The 27,337-nt window shown below is 42.0% G+C and overlaps 1 protein-coding gene and 1 pseudogene across 6 annotated transcripts in view; both read left to right on the top strand.

Annotated features, from left to right (window-relative positions):
- Positions 1-27,337, top strand: part of PDE8A (phosphodiesterase 8A) — a 143,416-nt gene that overhangs the window by 46,144 nt on the left and 69,935 nt on the right. For all 5 annotated transcript variants that reach the window (XM_045899328.3, XM_064569829.1, XM_064569828.1 and 2 more), the window contains exons 2-3: positions 23,674-23,730; positions 26,210-26,400. In XM_045899328.3, coding sequence (XP_045755284.1) covers positions 23,674-23,730; positions 26,210-26,400 — 248 coding nt within the window. The remainder of the gene's footprint in view (positions 1-23,673; positions 23,731-26,209; positions 26,401-27,337) is intronic.
- On the top strand, positions 11,126-18,301 carry LOC123861981 (large ribosomal subunit protein eL43-like; annotated as a pseudogene). The gene is made up of 2 exons (XR_008508191.2): positions 11,126-11,147; positions 13,463-18,301. The product of XR_008508191.2 is annotated as a large ribosomal subunit protein eL43-like (transcript).

Genomic DNA, 27,337 nt, shown 5'->3' with positions numbered 1-27,337 from the left:
TTTCTTTAGGAGCTGTACGTGTAACTTGAACTGCTGAATAAAAGAATGTGAACATTCAAAAAACTTTGTATATGTACTGCTTAAGTTGTCCTTCACAAATGTACCAGTTTACACTCCTCCCAGAAGTGTTGTCTGTTCCTGGTATTTGACAGTTTGACAGGGTAAAAACTCATTCCTTGCTTGCTTTTAATTGTGTGATTTATTTGGGTTGTAACCTCAGCCTTTTTGCCTCTCAAAATCCTGCCTGCCCTTCAAGGCCCAGCTCAGCCTCCGTCTCCTGCCCGACCCCTCCCTTACACCTGCCAGCACAGCGGACGCTTCCCTTCTGCTGTGTCTCTTGGATGTGTCGTCCTTTTCCATCAGCTGTGGTTATCTTGAGAGCATTAAGCACCGTGTCTTATTTTTAATCTTCTTTTGCATGCAGCTTATTTCAGTGCACATCTCCAGGACCTGTAAATACGGAGTGAAATGGGAGTCCACCAAAAAGGACTGATGATAGCAAATAGGAGTCTTTTAGGAGAGGAGGGATGTCAGGAATAAAAATATTCATCAAACTGAAGACCATGCAAAGGTCTCTGGAGAGTATATTTAGCCTGGCCTTGAAATTCTTTGTTAATAATAACTGACATATTTTGTCACTTTTCTTATTTTAACCATAGGTAGTAGGATCCCCTCCGGCCAGGATTTTTTTTTTTTTTAATGACCCAACTTTCCGTTAAAAGTTATTTCTCAAATTAATGTTGGCTATAGTCAGAAACTTACATTTTCTATTTTTACTGTCTTTCCCTTCTTCTGCGTTGTCTTTGCTTCAGACTCCATCAGAGCTACTCTGGCCTCATGGGTCTTTTTTTTTTAACTTTCTTTAAACTTTGGAGCATCATTCATAAATTCGCAGAGACCATTATTATTATTTTTTTAACCAAAGGCCCTTTTCTGTACTTATGACACCCATTTCATTTGCCTTCTATCCTTCATCTTCTCCCAAATATACAGCATTTTATTTCTATTTATTCCTTTTCTCCTTCCACTCGAATTGTTTTGGTGATGCTGAGTAACATTATGAGAAGGTACGATGGTAAAACGGTCTGTAAAATCTTGGGATAGAAACGTTTCCTCTTGCCAGACTCTGCTTACAGTCTCCCTGCCAAGCCCTTGCCCAAGACCTTTCTTTGAAGCTGCGCACGCGGTCTCTGAGCACCTCGGAGTGTTCGGCTGTGTCAGGCCCGGCTTTTCAGCTGCAGCTAACAAGCCCCTTCCTTCAGGCCACAAGTCTGGAGGAGAGAGGTTCTAGGACGAGTGATTCAGAAGCCCTGGGGCCACACGTCCGCCTTCACATGCAAGGTCGCAGCCCTGTGCTCAGCATATTTCTCACACGACACGGTCTCAGGCAGGAGGGGACCCTCTTAACAGGGAGGAGGATGTTTCCCCTGAGGCCCCCCACCCCGGCTGACACGCCCCCTCGGGTCCCCGGCCCCCCCGGGGCGGTTGGTGGTGGAGGTGGTTCTGAGTGCCAGTGCTCGGCCTCGGAGAGAGTGGCCGCCGGGCGCCGTGGGCCCTGCTGCTGTCACGGGAGAGGCTGTGAGCATGCCCCCTCCGGCGCCTGTCACCGTGTAATTCCTTCTCCAGCTGAGCTCAGACCTCTGTGACTTCCGAGGACCAGTTCCAGTTCTCCTCCTCGGAGCCCCTGCCACCATTTTTGCTCTCTTTTCTCAGGCGATGTCCTACAGAGGTCCGACGATGGCTGTGTGGGCTCCTCCTGGGTTTTGTCTTCCTGTGGAATAGCCTCAGGTCCTCGAGGCACGTGGCCCAGTGGCCTCCACGGAATCTTCCCCGTCCGGCAGGATCTTCCAGCCACTGCCTGCCCCCCCCCCCCCCCCCCCCCCGCCCGCCTGGCTTCCTTCTGTGGCCGTAGCCGCTCACTTCCAGAGCTGGCCCCGACGGGAGCAGTGTTCGGAACCCGGTTTATGGTTTCCACCTGGTGTTTGTGCCCGGACCCTGGCGTGTTCACCCGACTGCAGCGGGGCTAGCTGCTCGGCCCTCTGCCATCTGCTCCTAGTCCCTCCGTAGCCTCCTCTATTGTGGAATCTTCCATCTCAGTCACACTTAGCCATTGGTTGTTCCTGAATGCCCCTTCCCCTCCCTTACCTGGCACAACCCTACATTTCCTTCAAGACTCATTTGGGCAGGGTCACTCTTCTGAAAACCCCTGTGACCACCCTCACCCCCGCCGGGTGGAGTTAATCAGTCACTTCGCACTCACACTCTGTACAAGCATTTGTTGTTAAACATTCACAAGGTGTTGTAATTATTTGTTTGTATTTTTCTGTCCTTCTATATTTAGCATCTAGGAGGTCGGATCCATATTTTTATTTCTAGAACTTCAGCACTTGATATAGGTTTAGTGCATAAAAAGTGCCCCGTAAATATTTTTTGAGGTGGAGGAATGAATGACAATTCCATATCCATACCTGCTGATTGAGCAGCTACTACATATCTTCCTTGCAAAGGAAATCTATATATACTATAAGATTATAAGTGATAAAATAGCATAAGCTATTATGTTAGCTAAGCTGAACCTGACAGCACATTACAGTTCTTATCTGACAGACTAGAATGAGGCTCAGCGAGAAGTGTCTAACCTAAGGCCATATGATGGCAAGAGGCAGAGCTGGGACTAGACTTCTATCTTTGTCTCTCACGTATCTCATCTTCCAGTTTCTGTAACACCATCTTGCCAGATGGACGAGAGGGGGTTATAATTAGCACCGTCTGTGTGGCTGTCCAAGATTCTGCCTCTGTGTTCCTCTTCTGTGTGCCTTTGCTCACATGGACCTTTCCGTACCTCTCTGCTTGCCCAAGTCCTGCCTGCCTTTGCAGACCCAGCCTGATTCTTGCCTTTCTGCCTTCCCTGGTCAAAACTACCTTCCCTTTTTCTGAGTTTCCATGGCTGTTTAGCACACACAGTTTAGTGCAGAGACAAGCATGGGCCTTGGGGGTCTGTGCTACACCCTCACTTACTAGTTGTGTGACTGACAAGTAGATGAACCTTGCTGAGCCTCTCTTTCCCAGTTATGAAGAGTAACAGTACCTACTTCATAGGATTGATGAGATAAGATTAAATTAGATACTCTTTAGTACATAGGAAACACCCAAATGTTACATGCTATTATTGTTGGTAGTGGCTTGATTACTATTAATAAATCACTGGAGGCTGGCTCCTGGCCTTCTCTAGCTGCGGTTCTTCTCGTGCCTGCCTGTCGTTACCCAGTGTTACCCAGTTTTATAGGGGGCGTATCTGAACTTACAGGCTACATTCAAACACTTGTTGGAATGTTTTTGCGAATAACATTCACTTATAGCCTGTTCCTTGGCACGTGCCAGTACTTAGCCATCTGGAGGTTTGCTCATTTATGTAGGGGATGTTTCGTTGAAAAAGTTGTTTCTGTGGTCTGCTGAGAGAAAGAACAGAATGTTTTCTATCTTCACAGCTACAACCAGCTTTGAGATTCAGTGTTTCTGTAGCTGAGTGTCTATTAATTGAGGAAATGGATTAGAAAAGACAGTTTAATGAAAACTCACACTGCAGGCAATTTGCACACACTCCCTTATTTGACACCCTAGTATAAGCTCAAGCTCACCTCTAGTTGTAAGAGGAGCTGTCTCTAATTCTCTTGACTGTCTTCCTGATTTAATAACCTGTAGAGATTGTTTGGCCTCAGTATAAGACTTGGATAATTTTGTTGTTTGGATTTTCTCTGTCTTGTAAATGAGAAACCAGGAAAATGCAGTCTATTTATTATACAAGGAACAAAGGTCATGGAAACTGTAACTTTTCAAAAGAACCCTTAGTTACCTAGCTTTTAAAGACCTAGGCCAGCTTGTTTTATTTCTAAAAGCCTGTGGAATAAACCCCTCATTTTCTCTGATTTACAAGGAAACTAAAATATGGAAAATTTGATCTTGAGGGGACATGACTTCTGGTTTATGGGATTGTTTATTTTAAAGTTTAAACATTGCAGTGCCTCATGATACTTAGTTAAAAGGAAGTTCTTGTGAATATCATGTAGCTATTAAAATTATAATTCAGATCTAAATTTCCAAGAAAATAGTCAATTTTAAGTGAAAAAAAAAAAAAAGCACAGGAAAAGGTAGATTTATATGCCACAGGGTATGTGCTCCTATGTTGACAGGGATTACTTTAGGCTAATGAGATTTCAGGTAATACCTGTTTATTTTTTTTTCCTCTGCACCCTTTCTGTATTGTCTGGATTTTGGAGTGCCATGTGTTACTTTATATTCAAAAAAATTATAAAGCCATTTTCTTTTTGGAGGAAAAAAAGTAGAACTTAAGATTTGAACATGCTAAAGTCATCCTTTCTCTGTCCTTTCCTGGAATTATCCCTGGCAACTAGGAGAAAAAAACAAACAAAAATGAAGCTCTGTTTTTGAAGAAATTAGGAGATGTCTGAAACCCCAAGCCAGAAAAGAAATGGAGAGGGTCTCTGAAAGATTGAACCAGGAGTACAAGAGGACGTGGACAGAAGACATTTATAGCTGTAGATCTGAGGAAAAGGAAAAAAAAAAAAAAGCAAATAACATTTTCCAAGATGAGAAATACACACATGGGTTTCAAAGCCAAAATGTTCTGTTTGAACTAATGGAAAGGTATACACAGGCTGGTGGCAGGAGCTGCACCAGATCCAGTTTGATTCTAAGGTACAGAGGTCGGAGAGTGAATGAGGACTTACACAAGTATTGTGTGCAGGGAACAGTCTGATCTGTGGTGGCGGGAAGGAGAGGCGCTAAGCCCCTGCAGCTGCCTGTCCCTTTTGGTTACGGAGAGAGAGAAGCTAAAGAACACCTTCCCATACACCATAGTCCTGCCAGAAAAAGAAAGCAGTCTCCTGTTCCCTGAATATGGCTCTGGCCATTCTCCCAGATGAATCTTCTTCAAGTAACTGGTCTAGGAAAAACTGCCTTCGAAAATGAATGATCAAAGAATGGACCAGTTTAGGATCTAGTCAAACATAATTACCAGAAAAAATGATAAGGAAACATTAAAAAAAAAAAAGTTGAACAGCACTCACTAGAAAAACACCGGCACAGAACAAATGAAAATTATGACTGAACATTTCACAAATTAAAAAAAGTCAATCCACCTTTATAAAGAACTGGAGCACAAAAAAAAGAAATACAGGACCTCAGGGAAGAGCTGACAAGCCAATAGGGAAAGAAATCCAAGTCCTAGAAGGACAGTGAAGGAAAAGAAGGAAACCATCAAAGACAGGGAGGCAAAGTTGAAAGTGATGTAAGACAATGTCTATACATCCATAAAATTGGAATGGAGTAGGTGAGCTAAATGAAATAGAAATAGTTACAAAGAATTAGGGAGTGAATGGTAGATACACAAAAAGTACAAAAATTGCCTAAAGCAGAAACAGAAATGTGAAGGGGTTTTTTTGGTTGTTGATTTTTAGAAGATCTATTTATTTATTTTAGAGTGTGTGTACAGGGGTTGGGGGAGAGGGAGAGAGAATCTCAAGCCAGCTCCCTGCTGAGCACAGAGCCTGACCGAGGGCTTGATCCCAGGACCCTGAGATCATGACCTGAGCCGAAATCAGGAGTCGTCCACTTAACCGACTGAGCCACCCAGGCGCCCCAGAAATGTGAAGTGTGGGGTAGCAAATGTAAAGAAAAATATTGGGCAGCCAGGCCGAAAGATCAACTTACTTGTGAGAGGGGAAAGTGTGGCTGCTTCATATCATCAGTCAACTCAGGAGAACAGGACAGAATCCTTCAGAAGTGTTGATGACTCCTCCACACTCAAGGATTTTATATTCAGTGTAATTGTTAAAAAAAAAAAAAAGTTTTTTAATGTAAGATACTGAAAAGATTATTCCCATGAACCCTTCTTGAGGAGTCTATTCAAAGACATTGCAGACCCCAAAAGAACACTAGAGAAATTACAGCAAAAGAACTGGTTATGAGCACATAATCTGTTTAATTGTAGGTTATTAAAACAAATTTAAAGAGTAGTGCAAAGAACAGAATGTAAAGGTTATATAACCTGACAGTGGGAAATTAACCAGCCAAATTTGGGAGGAGAAAGGGAAAGAAGATGGGTGGTAAAGTAAGAATGTTCTCTTGTCTTTAATAGCTAGGGTTCAAAGAGAATCATTTAGAACTAATAGATAAGCTAATAGAGGTGTAGGTGTATTTAAGAGTACAAAGCTAAACAGGAAAAGAGGATATAATGGGATAAAGGGTAGTGGAGGGGTGGTGCAGGAGAAGAAAATATCTTAATTCCATCCTTTCTTATAGGGGATTAAGTAGATAATGCCTAAAGAGATAAGGTTTACAAATATTAATAAAAGTAACTGCTAAATAAAAACATAAACCTTATCTTAAGTATCAAAATACACACACCAAAAGAAAACAGTCTTTAAAAAGAAAAACAAAAATAATTGATAGAACTAAGGTCAATATCTGTCATATCAATAAATATAAATGGGAATTGGAGGTCACAAGATGGCATCCAGCAGCTTGGTCGTCAGGAAGTCAAGCCACATACTCCACTGATACAGACCCTTTAACAGTAGAGGCACCGCAAACTTCATATTCCAGAAGTGTTGAGGACCCAGGAATTCCATCTCACTTCTGGATATTCACTTTATACAGATTTGTCTCCCCTCAGCCAGCTACAAGGAAGTGTTTGGTTTAAGGAGATTAGCTTCATTCCTTTGAAAAAATTAAAAATCCCAAGCCAATAAATAAATGAAACTAAAAAAAGAAAAAGCCAAAAAGTCATTTAAAGTGAATAGTATATTGGAGGTTTTGGTGAAGTTCTTAAGAGCTGTCACTGGGCTGGGGTGCCTGGATGACTCAGTCGGTTGAGCCTCTAACTCTCCGTTTCAGCTTCAGGCATGGTCTTGGGGTTATGGGATCAAGCCCCACGTGGGGCTCCATGCTTAGTGCAGAGTCGGCTGGAGATTCTCTCTCTCCTTCTCCCTCTGCTTAGGTGTGCTCTCTCACTCTCTTTCTAAATGGACAAATCTTTTTCTAAAAAAAGTTATCACTGGGGACCAGGAAAATATGATATTTTATTTTTGGAAGCTCCTAAAATATAAACAAGCCCTCATCCTAAAGTATTATAATATTTGGTCCTTTAATGTGTGCGTCATGGCATCTCTGCTTCACCAGCAGAACCAAAGCCTTATTTATTCTTTAATCTGTGGTTTCATGAAGATTGTGTGCGTGTTTAACTGTCATATACGTGAGGATTCTAGTTCAGATGCATTTAGCAGTCTTTACTACCACCCTCCCAAATCTTCAGTTTGACTCTCCGAGGTTGGAAACTCACAACACTGAAAGCAGGCCTAGGAGGCCACTTACTACTAGAGTTTACAGAACTGATTGATGGGGCTGGATTGAACCACACACATGCAATGCAACAGGAGTATCAGCCCTGCCAACCTGAAAGAAGAGAGGAAGACCCGTTGCCTTCCTCGTGGTCTACCTCCTGGTTCGCCTTGGTGGCCACCCAGATTCCTCTGCTTTTAACAGCAATCCTTTTCTTCCTCCAGCTTCCCATTGGCTCTTCACTTTTTTTTTTTTTTAAAGATTTTATTTATTTATTTGAGAGAGAGAGAATGAGAGACAGAGAGCATGAGAGGGAGGAGGGTCAGAGGGAGAAGCAGACTCCCTGCCGAGCAGGGAGCCCGATGCGGGACTCGATCCCGGGACTCCAGGATCATGACCTGAGCCGAAGGCAGTCGCTTAACCAACTGAGCCACCCAGGCGCCCTGGCTCTTCACTCTTACATCCATTCAGAGATTCCTGCTCTCGGCACATGTCTGAGCAGTGGATGAGGATGCTTTCTTCAAGGTGCCTGTTAGTAGCAGGGAGGCTTAGACAGGAAGCACCCCCTACATTAGAGGACAAAGCACTCCTGTCATTCAGGCAGAGCCATTTCACCCGAAAGCACAGTGGGCTTGAACGTGAATGTATCAACCTTCCCCCCAACTAAACAATACATGAGTACTCAGCAGAGCTGTGAGCACAACTTGGCTTTGGGCAGATGCTGGATCTAGGTAGAATGTTGATGTCAGGTCATTCTCAAAGGTTTCCTGCCTAAGAAGTTAGCTGACCAGGCTGAGGGACCCCTGCACTAAAGGCTGTGCTGTCTACATTGGGGAAGAAGTTGAGGGAGAATTGGGAAGAACCAGCTGGATGAGAGGCACTGCCTATCTGAAGCAGTTGCAGTGGGAGGGACAGAGAAGGATTCTCTGAAGAAACCACAAAGATGCGCCAAAAGAGAAAAAGCTTTAAAAATCCATCAGGCTCCAAGGGTGAGAGATCATCTAATGGTACCAGGCAAGTGAGAACTTCTCTCTGGCCTTTTCCTATGCTCCCTGCCTCAAACAGCAGCCAGGAGGTGGTGGGGGGTGGGGGAGGAGGAAGGAAAGGAGAGAGAGGCAGCCACCCCCCCTTTCCCAGAGGCATGCTGCCCCTGCAGCTGGCCCTGCTGGTGGAGAGAAGTCTTCTTCAAATGAAAACTGAAGCACTGTTAAGATATTGGACAGATTGCTTTCTTTTTGAAGTAAACGCTTTTTGAAAGTTAATGCAGAAATCCTAAGTGTACAACTTGATGAATTTTTGTAAATGTAACCAGCACACAGATCAAGAAATAGAACATTCCAGGACCCTGTAAGGCCTCCTTGTGTTCTCTCTCTGCCTCAGCCCCCCGCCCCCACAAAGAATTACTACAGTTTAGCCCAATTTGATCTTTATGTAAATGAAGTGGATTAATCATTTTTAATGATTGAATTGAGGCCGAATGTGTGACTTAATGAGTATGCCGGGTTGAATAATGTCCTTCCAAAATTAATGTCCACTGGAACCTCAGAATGTTGACCTTATTTGGAAATAAGAGTCTTTGCAGATGGAATCAGTTAGGATAAGGTCATACTGGATTAGGCTCGGCCCTAATCCAATGACTGGCATCCTTACAAGAAGTCCATGTGAGGACAGAGGCAGACGTTGGAGTGATGCAGCTACAAGCCAAGGACTGCTAGGGGTTTCTGGCAACCACCGGAAGCTAGGAGAGAGGTTTGAAAAGCTGCTTTCTCCCTCAGAGCCTCCAGAATGAACCAAGCCCCTGCCTCCACCTTGCTTTTGGACCTCTGGTCTCCTGAACTGTTAGAAAATAACTTTCTGTGTGTTTTAAGCTATGTGGGTTGTGGTAATTTGTTATGGCAGCCTTAGGAAACTAACAAAATGCAACTCCGGGACTTTGTGTTGAGAAAGAGTGGGCAGAAAATTTACCAGACTTGTCTCAGTTTAAAGAGTGGAGGAAGTAACTATTTCCATTAAACAGGTTTAAAGTGGGAAAATGACTTAAAAATCACTTTTTTGGTTACCCTGCAAGAATAGCTCTGCATCTTCAACCTACCAATTACAGAAGCAAACTGTTGGCTTACTAGAATATCAGAATCTTAAGTGTACAGCAGGGCAATGGAGGTAAAACCTTGCCCAGATTTATTTCATGCACTGTCATTTACTACCAAGCTCTTTTTTTTTTTTTCTGAGTCAGATGTCCCCAAGCACAGAAACCTCTGGGAGTGGGTTCTTCCAGGAAGTTCTTCAGTGATTCTGATGGGGTCCTGTCCTGAGACCCACCACAGTTCACATACCCCCAAGTGATTGCCAAGTAGAGCTGATCAAAGTTAAGAGGTCATAAACGCAAAACCACATATTCAGGCTTCTTGTGCTCTTCTGCTACTAGTCTGTCTTTAGGCCGTGTATGATTTGGTAGATTCAGCTAGCCCTGCGGACCTGGCCCACACTGTCCTTCTCTTGAGTTTTTAGTGTGCTGGGAGTCTGTGTGTCCCCAGTCCTTCAGCCAGCTGTGTACTGGAAACTATTTAGAGAAAATTAACATGTAATAAGTGAAACCAGCCACTTGGAAAAGTGGCCTGCCCTCATTTCATTTTCTGAGGGTAATTATAATTTCATGTTTTTGATTTATTTCTTATCACTGTCGTGCATGTTAAGTTCTAATCTTTTCATTGGGAAAATTTTCTTACATTATTAAATCAACATGATAATATTCAGGTTTCCTTTAGCTTGATATGTAAAGACATTTTTTTTTTTTTAAAGATTTATTTATTTGACAGAGAGAGACATAGTGAGAGCAGGAACACAAGCAGGGGGAGTGGGAGAGGGAGAAGCAGGCTTCCCGCGGAGCAGGGAGCCCGATGCGGGGCTTGATCCCAGGACCCTGGGATCACGACCTGAGCCGAAGGCAGACGCTTAACGACTGAGCCACCCAGGCGCCCCTGTAAAGACATTTTAAGTGTATATAGATACCCAAAATTTATTATTAATCTCTACATTTTTTTTTTTTGCTTTTGTTATTGTTGTTACAGATTTTTTCTACAAAATCACATGGTCATAGCCTGACATTTTTATATGAAAATTGTGCCTTTGGTTGAACTAGAAGGCTCACTTCCTGTTTTTTGTGCATCATGCTTTATTTTCAGGTTCAGTTATGTATGCTCAAAACCAATACTGTTTTTCACTTCTCATTATATGTTATAATTTAAATGGAAAACAATTTTTTTCAAAAGGAGGTCAGGCACTTTCTATGATAGCTGAAGAAAATGTGGTCGAAAATAGCAATTGATATGGTAGCTAAAATACCCAGAGAAGCAACAAGACAAGAATCTAATCAAACAGAACTCTGAATATTTGGTTAATTGAGGATATACTCAACTGTAATGAAATTAAAGATTGTATCATTTCTGTGGAGACCTTTGAGAATGAGAATATCCATTTGGTTGGAGAGCTTTCACAGTGAATTAGAAAAAGAACAGAATGATTTATTATAGAAGCCAATCAGGAAGCCTAGTCATTCTTCATTTTACTCTATCACCTGGGATTGTTTATCCTTTCTTCTTAGATGTTTCCTTTACGAACATTTATTATCAAAACATGAGGAAATGTTGGGGACTTTAATTATTCAGTGGTTATTCAGCAGTTACCAAGCACTGTATTTGTTTAGGTTCCAGTTTTGTGAAAGTGAACAGAAGTCAGCAGCTCAGCCTGGCGCAGGGGAAGTAAGAGAATGAAATTCCACTGTGGTGAAGGTAAGCCCAGGATAACTTGGGAACACATAGGCTTGGCCCCTCATCCAGATGGAGGTTGGGGCTACGGGCATAGTATGTTTGAGTTGTGGAAGATGAGGAAGAATTAGGGGAGAAGAGGAAGAAAGCAGGACCATGCTGTGCTCACTGAGTCACGTGGCCATGGCACGCTAGTAAGAGACGTGGGCTCTCCAGGAGGTTTTAAGTCGTTCGGGCAGCTGAAGCTCAGGCTTCAGACACCACTGGAACCTTGAATGCCGTATCAGAGTCCAGGCTTTATCTAGGGCAATGTGGATCCCCTGAAGGGATTTTACATGTACTCTATTTATGCATCATACATTCCAACTCCTTTTGAAACCAAACATTCTGATGTTTTTGTGACTTTGGATTAATAATTTCATGCATTCCTCACTCTTCCCATCCCCCATAGTATATAGTTTATCTGTTGAATTCAGATAGTAGTGACAGAAGGTAGACAGAACTGACTTTTGTCTTGTTCTGTTGATACAAGAGAATGGTTAAGTGTAATAGTTGTGAAGTGAGCAGAAAGATACTTGGAAATGTTTCAGGTTCTTTGTGGTCAGTATTTTTGTACATCCTGTAGAAATATGTCATTCCCTATATATTTTCAGGCACTTGTGAAATTTTGGGGTGTATGAATTCCTTTTAGGATTTGTGTGGATGTATTCTCATGATTAATTATTACTGAAGTAGAGGAAATGATATCAGCAGATGTGCAGAGCTTTTATTCGCACTGAATACACTATTCATTTAGACAAAAAGATCATTTCTCAATTCAAATCGGAATATTCTAATTTAAGGCCTAAATCAGTTGTGTCATAATCTCTATGGAAACAAAGCTTTCTACTGTGTAGTAGTTGCGTAAGTAACTCATTTCCCCCTTGTAGATACACAAACTGTAGATGCAGATGCTTCTTTTTCCATTTTCTCTCAAGAACTCTTAAAATAGAAGAGACTTTAGCCAGTGACATTTGTTTATATGTTTTATAAAATTTAAAATATCTGTTCAAATATCCTGCTTACATGCATTCTTATAAAATTGCTGGAATTTAACCATCACTGAAAAGCTGCTTTCTTTTCCTAGTTGAATTCTGACTCAGAGGGTTAAATTATCCCACTCAGTTCTTAGCATATTAGCATCACCTGTCTGTGCAAGGCTCCCTCTGGTTGGGCTGTCTCCTTATTTTTTTCTGGATCTTCAGGCATTTATATATCATGGGTATATAGGAGTCCTTTGTCAGTCATATGTTGTGCAGATACCGTCTCCCATTCTGTAGCTGACCTTTTCATTACCAGGGTCTTTTGATGAACAGAAGTTCTTAATTTTAAAATCTAGTTTTCAGTCTTTTCCTTTTTATGTTTAAGAAATCCTTGCCTACCTCCAGAGGTTCCTCTTTTTTTGTGGTTTAGTGATCTTCATCTGATTCTCCACTCCCTTTCCCTCCCTGCCAACTAATCATAATCATTCTAATGTGTTTAGTATCTATGTTATTTCATTTTTGTGTGTTGTTGTAAAGTATGTATTGTTACGTGCTTATGTATTTTTAATTTTTGTAAATGGTATTGTATTGCAGATCTCGTTTCTTTTTTCACTTAGCATCTGTGTTTAAGATTCATCATATTACTGGGGTGCCTGGGTGGCTCAGTGGGTTAAGCGTCTGCCTTGGCTCAGGTCATGATCCCGGGGTCCTGGGATTGAGCTCGGCGCCGGGCTCCCTGCTCAGTGCAGAGCCTGCTTGCCTCTCCCCCTCCCCCGCTTGTGCTCTCTCTTGCACACTCAAATAAATAAAATCTTTTTTAAAAAAAGATTCATCATATTACTGTGCCCCAATTAGATGTACGCATATTGTCTACAGCTCTGCTACTGCACATAAGCCTGGACAAACGTCTTTGCACGTAACCCCTTACAGATCTCTGTTCGTAGACCCCAAATTCTCACTTCTGGGTTTTAGGGTATGCAGGTACAGGCATTTGGGGCTTAACTCAGTAACTGGTTCCTGAACATCACATGCTCTAAGTGGAAATTTCAACTAGGAGTCATTACTTAGTCTTTTAAATGGAAAAATTTGTACAATTCATTGTCAGTCACCTCAAAACCCTGAACCTGTTTCCTGCAACATAACAAATTTACTAAAGCCCTATACGTAAATAACATTCTAGCTTGTTAGGTTGTAAAATGCTTAAAACATCACTTTCTAGTCGCCAGGTGTTGTGGTTATTGACAAATAGTTGCGCCTGCGCAGTGCGTCTCTTCCGCTCTGGGCTCGGCCCTAGTTTGCTGTGACTTGGCTGAACAGGACGCCCCAAGGAGGTCGGAATCGTGGGTAAATATGGGGCCCGTTAGGGTGCCTCCCTCAGGAAAACGGTGACGAAGACTGAAATGAGCCAGCACGCCAAGTACACTTGCTCCTTCTGTGGCAAAACCACAATGAGAAGATGAGCTGTGGGGATCTGGCACTGTTGTTCCTGCCTGGAAACCGTCAACGGTGGCGCCTGGACCTGCCACACCACTTCTGCCGTCCCGGTAAAGTCCGCCGTCGGACGACTGAAGGAGTTGAAAGGCCAGCAGAAGCTCCGCCATTTGAAACATTGCTAGCCTAGAATAAATGGGTTGATTTATGTAACAAAATTACCTTGGCTTGTTAGATTTATGACTTAGATGTTCCAATTTGCGTTGCATTAATTTTGCTTTCTCAAAAAGACTTGGAAATTAAAAATCTTATTTTTTATGGGGCTAGGGGAGGAAACAAGTTGTTGCTTAGAATGCACTAATAAGAACAGTTCGCCTGCCTTCCTGTAACTTCCAAAGGAAGGCAGTGGCCCCATGGAGGATGGTGCTAGGATGCCCTCTCTGCACCAGCAGCTTTGGGAGCTGCACGTCACCTTTGACACTCCATGCTTTCCAAAGTGCTTATGCAATTATGACTACTTGCTGTTCTAACAAGTGTATTTGGATTGTAATTTGAGACTTCCTGCACATCATTTTGTTAAAAATGTATTAGACTTCTAGTTTCTAGTTCTGTGCATGAGGAGCTTAGAAATCAACTCTGTCCTAACAATAAGTAAACAGCTGAAGAGACTGAAGAATCAACAACTCTTAAATCCATGAGGGAAGACACAGTGCCCCCAAGATGGGAGAGCCAGGTGAATGCGGGGATACACTGCTTACCAGAGACTCAGAGCAAAAGTCATTCAGGAGTGCTGGCATAGGGAAACCTGAACTTCAATTGGCCATTGCTGGAGGCTCAGTGCAGATAACTCTGAGAGAATTAGAATGTTCTGAGGGACTGTGGTATGGGGTGGGGGGCTCACAGTATTTTGAAGTTTGCCTCCAGGAGCTTGACACGATTGGCACAGTAAATATCAGAAAGAAAATATGTTGTCTACAAGAAACTCACTTTAAATATAAAGACACATGGGGCACCTGGGCGGCTCAGCCGGTTAAGCATCAGACTCTTGATATTGGCTTAGGGCACGATCTTAGGGTCCTGGGATCCAGCACCCCCATCAGCTCTGGGCTCAGCGGGGAGTCTGCTTGTCTCCCTCTCTCTCTCTGCCCCTTCCCCCTGCTTGCGCCCATGCACGCTCGCACACTCGCTCTCTCTCTCTAAAATAAATCTTAAAAAAAAAAAGACCTCTACAATAAAAGTAAATGGTTAAAGACATGCCGTGCTAACACTAAAAACAAGCAAGCGTAGCTCTATTAATTTCAGACAGAGCAGACCTCAAAGTAAGGGAAGTGATCAGGGATATAGAAGGACACCACATGATGATAAAGAAGTCAGCTCTCCAAGAAGACATAACAATCCTTTATGTGTATGCACCCAACAACAGAACATCAAACTGTGTGAGACAAAACCCAACAGAACTGCAAGGAGAAATGGATGAGTTCACTATCATGGTAGGGGACCTCAAGACCTTTCAGAAATGGACCTATCCAGCAAGCGGAGAGCCAGTAAGGACATGATGGAATGCAGCACCACCATCAATCAACTGGATATAATTGACATCTATAGACTACATCATCTAATAGTAAAGTACACATGTTCCCCTGCCCTCTCAAGCTCCTGTAGAACATTCACCAAGGTAGACCACATTCTGGGCCATAACACTTGAATAAATTTGAAAGAATAGAAATCATGCAATGTCTGCTTTTATTTTTTTAAGATTTTATTTATTTATTTGACAGAGACACAGCGAGAGAGGGGGAACACAAGCAGGGCGAGTGGGAGAGGGAGAAGCAGGGAGCCCAATGTGGGACTCGATCTCAGGACCCTGGGATCATGACCTGAGCCGAAGGCAGACACTTAGTGACTGAGCTACCCAGACACCCCAATGTCTGCTTTTAGACCACAATGGAAATAAACTAGAAATCAATAACAAAGATAACTGAAAAATCCTCAAATATATGGAGATTAAACAACACACTTCTAAATATAGATGGGTCAAAGAAGAAATTTCAAAGGAAATTTTAAAATATTTTGAAATAATGAAAATTAAACACAACTTACCAAGAGTTGTGAGATGCAACAAAAGCACTGCTTAGAATGCATAACTTAAAAAGAGTGATCTAAAATTAGTAATCTAAGTTACCACCTTAGGAAACTTGGGGAAAAAAGAGCAAATTAAATCCAAAGTAAGCAGAAGAAAAGAAATAATGGAATTAAAGCAGAAATTAGTGAAATCAAAAACAGGAAATCAACAGAGAAAAATTAATGAAGCCAAAAGCTAGTTCTTTGAGAAGATCAATAAAATTGATAAGCCCCCAGCCAGGCTAGCTAAAAAAGAGAGCAGATACTAATTCTTAGTATTAGCAATGAAAGAAGGAACTTCATTACAAATTCCATGGAAGTTAAAAGGTTAATATTATAAACAATTCTGTGCCCACATATTTGATAACCTAATGAAATGGACCAATTCCTTGAAAGACACAAACTGTCAAAACTCATACAAGAACTTGATGATCTGAATAGGCCAAATCTGTTGAAGAAATTAAGCCAGTAATTAATAACCTTCCAAAACAAAGTACCAGGCCTATATGGCTTCACTGGTGAATTCTACCAAACATTTAAGGAAGAAATTATACTAACTCTCTACAGTCTCTTTCAGAAGGTAGAAGCAGAGGGAATACCTCCTGACTCATTCTGTGAAGCCAGCATTACCTTAATACCAAAACCAGATAAAAGACATTACAAGAAAAGAAAACTACAGACCAGTATGTCTCATGAACATAGATGTAAAAATTCCCAACAAATTACTAGTAAATCAAATTTAAAAAGTATAAAAAGAATTATATGCCACACCAAGTGAGCTTTATCCCAGGTAAGCAAGGCTGGTGGTTCGACATTAGAAAATCTGTTAATGGGGCACCTGGGTGGCTCAGTCGTTACGTGTCTGCCTTCGGCTCAGGTCATCATCCCAGGGTCCTGGGATCGAGCCCCACATCGGGCTCCCTGCTCAGCGGGAAGCCTGTTTCACCCTCTCCTACTCCTGCTGCTTCTGTTCCCTCTCTCGCTGTGTCTCTCTCTGTCAAATAAATAAATAAAATATTAAAAAAAAAAAAATCTGTTAGTGTAATCTATCACATCAACAGCCTAAAAAGGAAAAATCACATGATCATATCAGTAAATGCAGAAAAAACATTTGAGAGAATCCAAAACCCTTTCATGATAAAAACTCTCAGTAAATTAGGAAGAGAAGGGAACTTCCTCAACTTGGTAAAGAATATCTACAATAAGCCTGCAGCTAACATCATACTTAATGATGAAAAACTTGAAGTTTTCTTGCCAAGATCAGGTGTAGGGCAGTGATGTGCCCCCTCTCACCACTCCTTTCCAACATCATACTGGAAATTCCTGCTAATGCAATGAGACAAGAAAAGGAAATAAAAGGTGTACAGTTGGAAGACCTAAAACTGTTTTTGTTTACAGATGACATCATCATTTATGTGGAAAATCTAAAATAATTGACAGAAAAACTAACAATTGACAGAATTCATAAGTGATTATAGCAAGGTTGCAGTATACAAGGTTAATACATAAAAGTCATTGCTTGGGGTGCCTGGGTAGCTCAGTCAGTTAAGTGTCTGCCTTTGGCTCAGGTCATGATCCCAGAGTCCTGGGATCGAGCCCTGCATCAGGCTCCCTGCTGAGCCTGCTTCTCACTCTCTTCCCTGCTCGTGCTCTATCTCTGTTACTCAAATAAAATCTTTTTTTTTTTTTTTTTTTTAAGTCATTGCTTTCCTGTATACTAACAATGAGCAAGTAGAATTTGAAATTAAGAGCACAATATTGGGAGTGCCTGGCTGGCTCAGTCAGTAGAGCATGTGACTCTTGATCTCAAGGTTGTGAGTTCAAGCCCCATGTAGGGTGTGGAGCCTACTTAAAAAAATAAATAAAAACACAATATCATTTACAATTGTACCCCGAAAAAGGAACAAAATATTTATTAGTATAATTCTAATAAAGTGTGTACATAATCTATATGAGGAAAACCACAAAACTCTGATGGACAACATCGAAGAACTAAATAAAGGGAGAGACATTCCGTATTTGTGGATATGAAGACTCAATATTGTGAAGATGTCAGTTCTTTCCAACTTGATACATAGATTCAAGGCAATCCCAGTCAGAGTTCCAACAAGTTACTTTATGGATATTGATACACTGACGCTTAACGACTGAGCCACCCAGGCGCCCCAGCCATTCTCATTTTTTATGGATCGATTTTCTTACCACCTTTTAGAGGCAGTCTTCTTCCAGGGTTTCAGGAAAACCTTTATTTGTCCCTTGTACCAAATACATTAATATATTTAAGAACTAGGTCCTATTTTTTACACATATTTCAAGGTATCATGAAGTGAATGGTTCTTATTAGAGATTACCTTTGTGCTCTGAAAGAAATAGCTCTTTGGAAAAATATGGTTTTAAAAATGCCTTAAAGTGTGTATGTTTTTTTTTTTTTTTAAGTGTGTATATGTGCATGTGTAAAGTTATAGTTTTATAGCAAAAGCTTCTTGGAAAATCTTTTCTGTAGATACTTTAGAATTTATTGGGCGTTTGCTCACAGTCAGGCATTGTGTTAAACTCTTTAAATAGTGCATTTAACCCAGACACCATTTTCTGCTCGACACTATGGGTTTGGGGAAAAAAGGACCTGAACAGTTTTACCCAAGCATGTGACTTGATTTTGACATTCGGTTGGGAAAACATATAAAAGTCTCCTTGTAAATATTTGCTGTGTAAATTGACTGAAGGGACAATTAGGAGCAGGTAAAGAGAGAAAAGAGAGAGGCGGACAGTGGGGATGGATGTGGAACATTTGGCCTGCTCAGAGAGAAGGACCTGGGAGAACAGTTAGGAGCTTTGCCGTGGGGTAGATCTTGGTGCCATCTTGTGGGTGGATCTGGAAAGAACCAAACAGACCCATACCAGCCTCTACCAGGATGCCTTGCAGAACCCCAAATTTCCATGAACACCTAAATAAAACTGTAAGTCAGATATCAGAACTCTGGTCTAGGAACCAGTAGATTTGATTATGTCCTGTCCATCAGCAAGTCTTGATCACCCTGCCTCCAAAATGCCCCAAAGCCATCTGCTTGTCTCCATGGCAATTCCTGGGCCGTAGGGCCATCCTCTCTCACTTGGACTGCTATGGAAGCTTCCTCAGTGGTCTCCTTGCCTCTGCTGTCACGTCCCACTGTACATTCCCCACCGGGGATCCATTTAAAATATAAAGGGGATCTATTTAAAGGGATCTATTTTAAAAAATAAAAATTAGATCCTATCACTTTCTTGTATAAAATTCTTTAGTGGCTTTTGATGAAATTTAGGATAAAACTCAAGTTTCTTGTCCTGGCTTAGAAAGCTCTGCATCTTACTGCCCCTGTCTAGCCATGACCTCATCTCCTGCCCTCTTCCCCTTCCTTTCCTTGAATGTCCCCCATTCCCACCATAGGTCCCATGCACCCCTGTTCCCTCTGCCTGGGGCTCCTTCTTCCGTTCCTTGCATGGCTGCCACCTTTTAATTCAGATCTCATCTTCCACATTGCTGCCTCAGAGGCCTTTCTGGACTCTGATTCAAAATAGCACCCCCGTTAGTCTCCATCACATCTCCCCCTGATAGGTGGAGATACTGTCTGTCTTGTTCTCTGTTGGGTGTTGAATGCCTAGGAAACCAGTTAGTGTACCAGGGGTGCCCAACAAAGATTTGTCAAGTGGGTGAATGCTGCTTTCCAGGTTCTTGGTCTTATTTCCACTAAATATAGGTTAGGGTCAGGTGATTTTAGGCCTTTTTCAATGGAGCATAAAAAAGACCACAGGAATTCAGTCCCCCTGAATTGGGTCTTGTTCTCATCATTGTCCTTTACCAACTGTTGAACCACACTGCTCTGAGCTTCAGTTTCTTCATCATTAAAATGGAGTTAATAAGGGGAGCCTGGGTGGCTCAGTGGTTAAGCGTCTGCTTTCGGCTTAGGTCGTGATCCCAGGGTCCTGGGATCAAGCCCCACATCAGGATCCCTGCTCAGCAGGAAGCCTGCTTCTCCCTCTCCCACTCCCCCTGCTTGTGTTCCCTCTTTCGCTGTGTCTCTGTCAAATAAATAAATAAAATCTTTTAAACAAAATTAGCTGTTGAGTAAACATCGATTCAAAAATATTTCTTGGGGGCTCCTGGGTGGCTCAGTTGGTTAAACGACTGCCTTCGGCTCAGGTCATGATCCTGGAGTCCCGGGATCGAGTCCTGCATCGGGCTCTCTGCTCAGCAAGGGGTCTGCTTCTCCCTCTGACCCTCTTCCCTCTCGTGCTCTCTGTCTCTCATTCTCTCTCTCTCTCAAATAAATAAATAAAATCTTTTTAAAAAAATATTTCTTAAATGCCCACCGTGTGCCAGGGACTGTTTTGGATATTGGAAATACAGCAATGAATAAAGCATATAAATCCCTGCCTTCATAGAACTTACATTCTTAGTGGGAGAGGCAGACAGTAAAGAAGATAAATAGTAAAATATGGAGTTTTGCAAATGATGACTGAGAACTACAGAGAAAAAAACAGCAGGCAAGGGATAGGCGACGTTGGTTTGGGGGAACAGAAGTTTTAGGTAGATTGGTATTCTGTATCTCTTTTCTCTCCCACCCCTACCCATGATCAAGATTCATAACCCTGGTTTGGCCTTCTAGTGTCACTTCTAAATGTTAGGTCAGTTAGGCAAACAAAAGAAATCTGATATGTGGTTTGTCAAAGTTACAATAATAATTTATTTCGTGTTTCTGTTAGCCATATTTACAAATATTACTTTATTAAAATACAAAGAGACTACTTACAATCTCTCTTTAACAATCAGTATTAATAACACATATCTAAAAATCCAGAAGACTAAGCAACTTGTATAATTACCAATATCCATGAACATAGTGTTGTTTCTGTATTGTCGAAAGATATCAATTGCTTTTGAAGCTGAAAGATTAAATCAAAGCTGTGATATTAAACTTAGCTTGAAGAGGACTATTCTCTTTTAAATATTAATGTGCACAACAAATTATTAAGAGGGCCGTGACCTTGAAACATTAGGTCAGTTTGATTCTGATTTTCATACACAAAGAAAGGAAGAATGCAGGAATTCTATAGTTCTGATCCCCTTTTCCAGAGCAGTTGGGAAGTTGTTTACTCTTTGAGGGCTCACTGCTGACGTCTGCTCACTGAGTAATGTCATTAGATTTCCTGGTGGTGGTTATTTTGGGGGGGCAATGGTAAGTAGTTGTCCGGCTCTGCTGGGACACTGCTCGACAGAGGTCCTGAGAGCCGGATATACCCCGTAGACAGGATGTAAGGTTAAAATGCAATCTAGTTAAGTAAATAAGTGTTCGGTGGTAAAATACAGTTGCTGAAACATTACTGTTTTAAAATGATATTAAAATTATACTGAGGCAAAATTAATAATTTTTAAAAAATCTATAGCTTCTTTTATTTCTTAAAATGAATGCAATGGTGAGTTATTTTTGTAAGTTGAGATCATAAAGTTATACTGTCCTTTGTCTGTGAAAGTTATTTCACCCACTTTTGGTGTGGACCGTGTGCTCAGAGTTGTTTTCCTGGGAGGGATAAGGCTTTGCCCTGAGCCATTCATACTTTTATCTTGTCCCTCAGCTTGTAATCAACTCTGTATTATACATCTATGTGTGTGTGTACACACATATGTATTTTTTTAAACGTGCTAGTCGTTATCATATTTTTAAATTTTATTAATTATTAACCTTAACTTTATTTTTTTTTCCTCTTGGTTTCCTTAAGTTTGTACTGTTGACTTTCTCAAACTTAGTGACTTGAAAGCTTGGTAAGTGTATTTAATTCTTGTTTGGTGACAGAAGGATTTAAGGCTATGAATCTTGCCTCTGAGTAAAATTTAGCAGTATCCCGTAAGTTTCATTACATGGTATTTTCATTTTTATTATTTTCCAGGTAATCTGTAGGTATAATTTGCATTTCCCTCTCTGACCCAGCAATTACAAGTTAATATTTAAAAATTTTTCAGGGCAGTGGTGGTTCTTGATTTTGCTTAAGCTCATGTTTTTAATTTCTGGTTTGTTGGCATTATGGTTGAAGAATAAAAATGGTACCATTTTTACTTTTAGCCATGTGTTTTTAAAGTTTCCTCTGTGACCTAGTATATTATATGTTTTTACACTAGTCATAAATATTTCTTTTTCTCCTTTGAGACTTTTTTGTCTACTTGACCCTTCAGAGCCAATTTCGTAAGTATCCTCTGTCAGAGGCTACCGCTCCCCACTCACGTAGGCGACCCAAGTACTGCCTCGCTCCTGCCTTATCTTGGGCAGTAGCAGCGGGCTTCCTGCTCATGAGTCTTCTGCTTTCTCCTATGAAACTGTCCCCCCTGCTATAGAAAGTTAGCGAAATGATTTTCCTTCTCTTTCTTTCTCCTGTCATTTTCTTCCTTCTTTCTCCTGAGTAGGTCCGCTGCATTCTCCAAGCAGTCCGTCTATATCCTTCTTTGTACTTTCTTTCATTCATTCCTTTAAACTTTGTAAAAACTGACAGAAACTCTTTGTTCAGATTGGTCTCAGTGCCTCTTGCTTTCCTTCTGAGTGCACCATGAGCGTATGATTGTATAGAGCAGACCTGTCTTTGAAGACTCTCCTGGCCTCCTTGGATCATCTCAGGACTGCTGGCTTTGGCATCAGCTGCGCCCCTCGCTATGAGGCTGGCCTGCAGCTACACAGTGCAGGGGGTAGATCGTGCTGGGGGAGGTCTCTTCTCAGCCTCCCGCCCTGCCACAGAGTCCCCCTCAGTCTTAGGTCTGGAATAGTAGTGGCCCTCATTCTTAGGATTTTGAGAGATGAAATTGTTACAAAGCAGATCAGAAACTAGGCTGGTGTCCCATAGTTGGCAGGCATCACCTTCTAGCAGTGAGAAATAAACATGGACTTGCCCCATCACTGAGCAAGCTTTGTTTCATTTGTTAACTGGGGATAGATCGCTACTTGAGGGGAGACATGGGAGGTGGGCAGTCAGGAAATATCTTGCAGGAAAGCTTATAGATCTAGGATTTTTTTTGCCATGGAATCATACCACCACCCAGAGGCCTGGGGATCCCTTCAGTACATACAGTGGTTCTGGGAAAATTGCAGAAATTTGTCTCCTCCTCTGGGTAGCAACTCAGTGCCAGCACCCATCACTCAGGGCTGTATTTCAGCCCCGTATTCTTCCTCCCCTGGGCTCCCTTATGCAGTGCACAGACTGCCCACACCTTCCAGTGGCCCTGGCTTTGCAGTGAAATCCCAGCTGCCACTTGCTGACTCTGTGGCATTAAACAAGGTACTTGGAAGCTCAGTTTTCCAACCGTAAACCTCTCTGTGTTACTATAAAGATCGAGCAAGATAACACACGTTCAGCAATTAGGATGACGCCCAGTATACGCTAAGCCCCTCCATTGGTGTTATGATTATTATTGCTCATTGGGATTTGGTTATGACATTGTATTTACCTGTGTCGTTTTAGTGCTGAGTTCTCAAGTAGATAAGCAATTATTGATAAACATTGTGCTCCTCTGTAAAATGCTCTGATGTCACATGATTCTAACTGCTGGATTTCATTATGTGTGTGCCATTCTTGAAGTAAGATTTCATGGTACATCAGGAGAAAGATAGAAGGAATCAGTGTTCATTCAGTGTCTAGTTTGGGGGGGCCCTTTATATTGTAAACTCATTTGTCTTTGTAACAAGTGAGAAGGCTGAGGAAGGTTGAGTAATTCACTTAAAGTCATACACAGCTAGGAAAAGCAGAGCCAGGATCAGATTCATTTTATTTTTCCCTCCCTACTCTGCACCTTTCCTGAGGGTTAGAAGGAGATCCCTGGGATTCTGTGTAATAACTATTTATGTAATTTTTCTCTGGAGTAAAAATCTCACTTTCATCTGTGGCACTGATTAGAGAAATTTTAAAGTGAGCTTATCTTTAAAAAATATATATATTTTAAGCATACCTTTTTCTTACAGGTAGCAGTAGCTGATGTGCAGTTTGGCCCCATGAGATTTCATCCACATCAACTCCAGGTAATAATAAGCCATACTGTGATTTTTACATATTGATTTTCTTTAAAGAGGGGGAGGGAGAGGGCCTAACAGTGAAAACAGTTTTCTATTTTAGGTAATAGTATTGGATCAATGGTAAACTCCTGAAGCTGATAATAGTACCCTAGTTATACAAGAGAATATACTTTTCTTGGACACACATGTGTGTGCACCGTACTTTGAAAGGTTCAGCAATAAAGAAAAGAATGTGCATAATTGTGGGGGGGGAGGGGGAGAGCAAAGGGAGCACAATCTTCTTAACAATTGATGAAAACAGAAGAAGGGTCCACCAACGTTCATTGCACTCACAGCTTTTCTGTAGGTTTGAAATTTTCCAGTATAAAAAGGCAAAAGCATGGTCTTTTCTGTGTGGCTGAATATGCTCTGTCAGAAAATATTTAAGCGATCAAATCCAAAATATTAGACGACATCAGCTATTGAAATTGAGCTCCAAAGTTATTTGATGCTTCCTGCACACAAACCGCAGAAGTGTGCCTTTGTGGTAGTTGCGCACTTGGCGAAACTTAGAGGAGCTAAGCCTTGGGGGACAGGGTCTCCGTCAGCTTTGCAGTCTTTCTCACAGGCCGCCCCCCTCCACCTTACCAGTGTTGCCCTCATGAATCCATCTGGGTCTGGAGGGACAGAGCGGTGCGCTTTTGACCCAGACCTGGCCGGAGGTGGGGGGTGGGGGGTGGGGGGTGCCTGGCTGGAGAGGCGAGAGGCAGCAGATGCAGGCCTCCGCTGATCGAGGCCAGGCCCCGGGACAGTGAGCCATCATCCTGGGCCAGGGGCATAGCTGCCACCCCTTGAGCCCGGCGCTGTGCCTGTGTTGCTTAGCCGACGGTTTTCTTTATTTTGTCATTTGCTGTCAATGAGAACTTTATCGATTTTTATTGAAATGCAGTTGGCCTACAGTATTATATTGGTTTCAGGCGTACAACAGAGTCATTCAACATTTATACACATTAGGAAGTGACCATCACGATATCTCTAGCTACCATGTGTCACCATATAATGTTGTTACATATTGTTAACCATATTCCCCCTGCCATACCTTGTAACCCCGGGGTCGTATATATTTGAGACTGGAAGTTTACCTTATTTATTTATTTATTTATTTACTTGAGAGCAGGGGTCAGGGGGTTTGGGGGAGGGGCAGAGGGAGAGGGAGAGAGAGAATCTTAAGCAGGCTCCAGGCCCAGCGCGGGGCATGGAGCCCGACGCGGGGCTGGATCTCACAACCCTGAGATCATGACCTCAGCCAAAATCAAGAGTCGGATGCTTAGCCGACTGAGCCACCCAGGCACCCTTGGAAGTTTACCTTTTAAAAATCACTTTCCCCCTTGGGGCGCCTGGGTGGCTCAGTTGGTTAGGCGACTGCCTTCGGCTCAGGTCATGATCCTGGAGTCCCAGGATTGAGTCCCATATCAGGCTCCTTGCTCAGCAGGGGGTCTGCTTCTCCCTCTGATCCTCCCCCCTCTCATGTGCTCTCTCTCTCATTCTCTCAAATAAATAAATAATAAAAAAATCTTTAAAAAAAAAAAAAAGAATAAAAATCACTTTCCCCCAAGACAAATATCATATGATTTAACTTACATTTAGAATCTAAAAAAATAAACCACCACCAACAACAAAAAGCAGAAGCAGACTTATAGAGAACAATCTGGTAGTTTCCAGAGGGAAGGGAGGTTGAGGGATTACCTAGCTGGTTATGAGGTATTATATTTTGGTCTGCTTGAAATCTTATCATCAAAGTAATTTCTTTTAACTTGGAGGAATTACATAAAATCTTGAGTCAAAACATTTAATACATTATTTAAAGTTTTAAGTATTTGGGGCAGCTTGGTGGCTCAATCGGTTAAGCATCTGCCTTCGACTCAGGTCATGATCTCGGGGTCCTGGGATCGAGCCCCACATCAGGCTCCCTGCTCAGGAGGGAGTCTGCTTCTGCCTCTACCTCTGCCTCTGCCCCCCACTCATGCTCCCTCTCCCTCTCTCCCTCTCTCTCTCTGAAATAAATAAATAAAATCTTTTTAAAAAATAAAGTTTTAAGTATTCTAAAAGTTTGACTAAAATAGTTTTAGTTTTTGCCATCTAAGGACTTGTCTAGTTAACTTACTGTTAATTAAAATAAGTATTTGTGTGTTGTAATTGAAATAATTTTAAGATAAAATGCTTAATCAAGCTTTTGTTGAGTTCTGCCAGTGAGCTTATTAGCAAAAGAATAAGTATATGACCCATGCACTTGGACTTCCAGACAAGAGCAGATAAAATAGCACTAATTTGGGGGAGCTGAGTGATAATGTCCCTGACTTATGTGTAGGAGGATTTCTATCAACAGATTATTATGTTCACATCTGTGTACTTGCCTTGAAAACACTTGGGAGTTTTCTGTGGCATGTTAAGAAATTACCATTCTAAAACTTTTTTTTTAAAAAGTGTTCACACTTTTTTGATTCAGGTACTTTTAGTGTTTACCAAAGAAGATAACCAGTGTAATGGATTCTGCAGGGCGTGTGAAAAAGCAGGGTTTAAGTGCACAGTTACCAAGGAGGCTCAGGCTGTTCTTGCCTGTTTCCTGGACAAACATCATGACATCATCATCATAGACCACAGAAACCCCCGGCAGCTGGACGCAGAGGCGCTGTGCAGGTGAGCCTGGGACGCGGGCCTAAGTAGCCCCACTGGCATGTGTGACAATAGGAGCAGCCCAGAAGTACACCAAGTTAAATTCACGGTCTTCTAAGTTGCCTTCTTTGCACGTAAAATAAGACATAAGGACATCATTATTTCTAGGATTGATCTTCCTCTGTTCTGTTTTACTTTGCTTTGCTTAAAACAGTAAAAAAAAAAAAAAAAGAAAAGAAAACCATTAAGGGTTAAAATGAAACCCAATCTGTAACTAACTACAACCGTCACCTGCATGTTACTGCAACAGGAGCTAATAAAATCTTCCAGATGTTTTTAAAGTTATAAAAAATTGAAAACTGTCTTCTAATGTTAGGCGAATGTGCCTTGTTTATAGTACTTGCAGAATATCAAAACATGTGAACTGGGTTGCTTAATAGGAGGTTCTAGAGAAGTATAGATTGTCATGTGTGCATGTCCTCTACTAAGTTCCCACCCCTGACATCCAGCCTCTGTTGGGGGGGGGGGCGGTTCCCAAGGGAAAGCTCTGAGCTGCAGAAGTTCTCTTTCTTGCTGAGCCCAACCTAATCCCCTTTCCCAGATTTGCAGCATTCAAGGGCAGGAATGGTCTTTCCTGGGTGGAGCATATCCTCACTGGTCTTGGCAGCTCCTAAGGTTTCATGTCCCAGCCCCATCAGGGCTGCTTCCTCTGAGTGTCCTCTTCCAGGCGGTAGCCCTTGTAAGCGTGGTTCCAGAACTGAAAATCTCACACCAGGTTTGGATGGGCCAGTGAAGAGTAAGCAGGATAGCCATCCCCCTTAGGCTGTCCAGGGAGAAGATGATTACAAACGCAGCCCCTGAGCATGTTCCTCTCCTGAGGGCTGTGTCACAGCCTTGGCCAAGAATCTCTGGTTTTTCTTGCTAGCTGTGTTTTACCACATCATCTCCATCTTGTTAGCTG

This window comes from Mirounga angustirostris, unplaced genomic scaffold, assembly GCF_029215605.1.
Source record: "Mirounga angustirostris isolate CCGP_5_RB_7025 unplaced genomic scaffold, mMirAng1.0.hap1 SCAF_9, whole genome shotgun sequence".
NCBI classification, from domain to species: domain Eukaryota; kingdom Metazoa; phylum Chordata; class Mammalia; order Carnivora; family Phocidae; genus Mirounga; species Mirounga angustirostris.
This window is presented reverse-complemented; position numbering and strand designations above follow the sequence as displayed.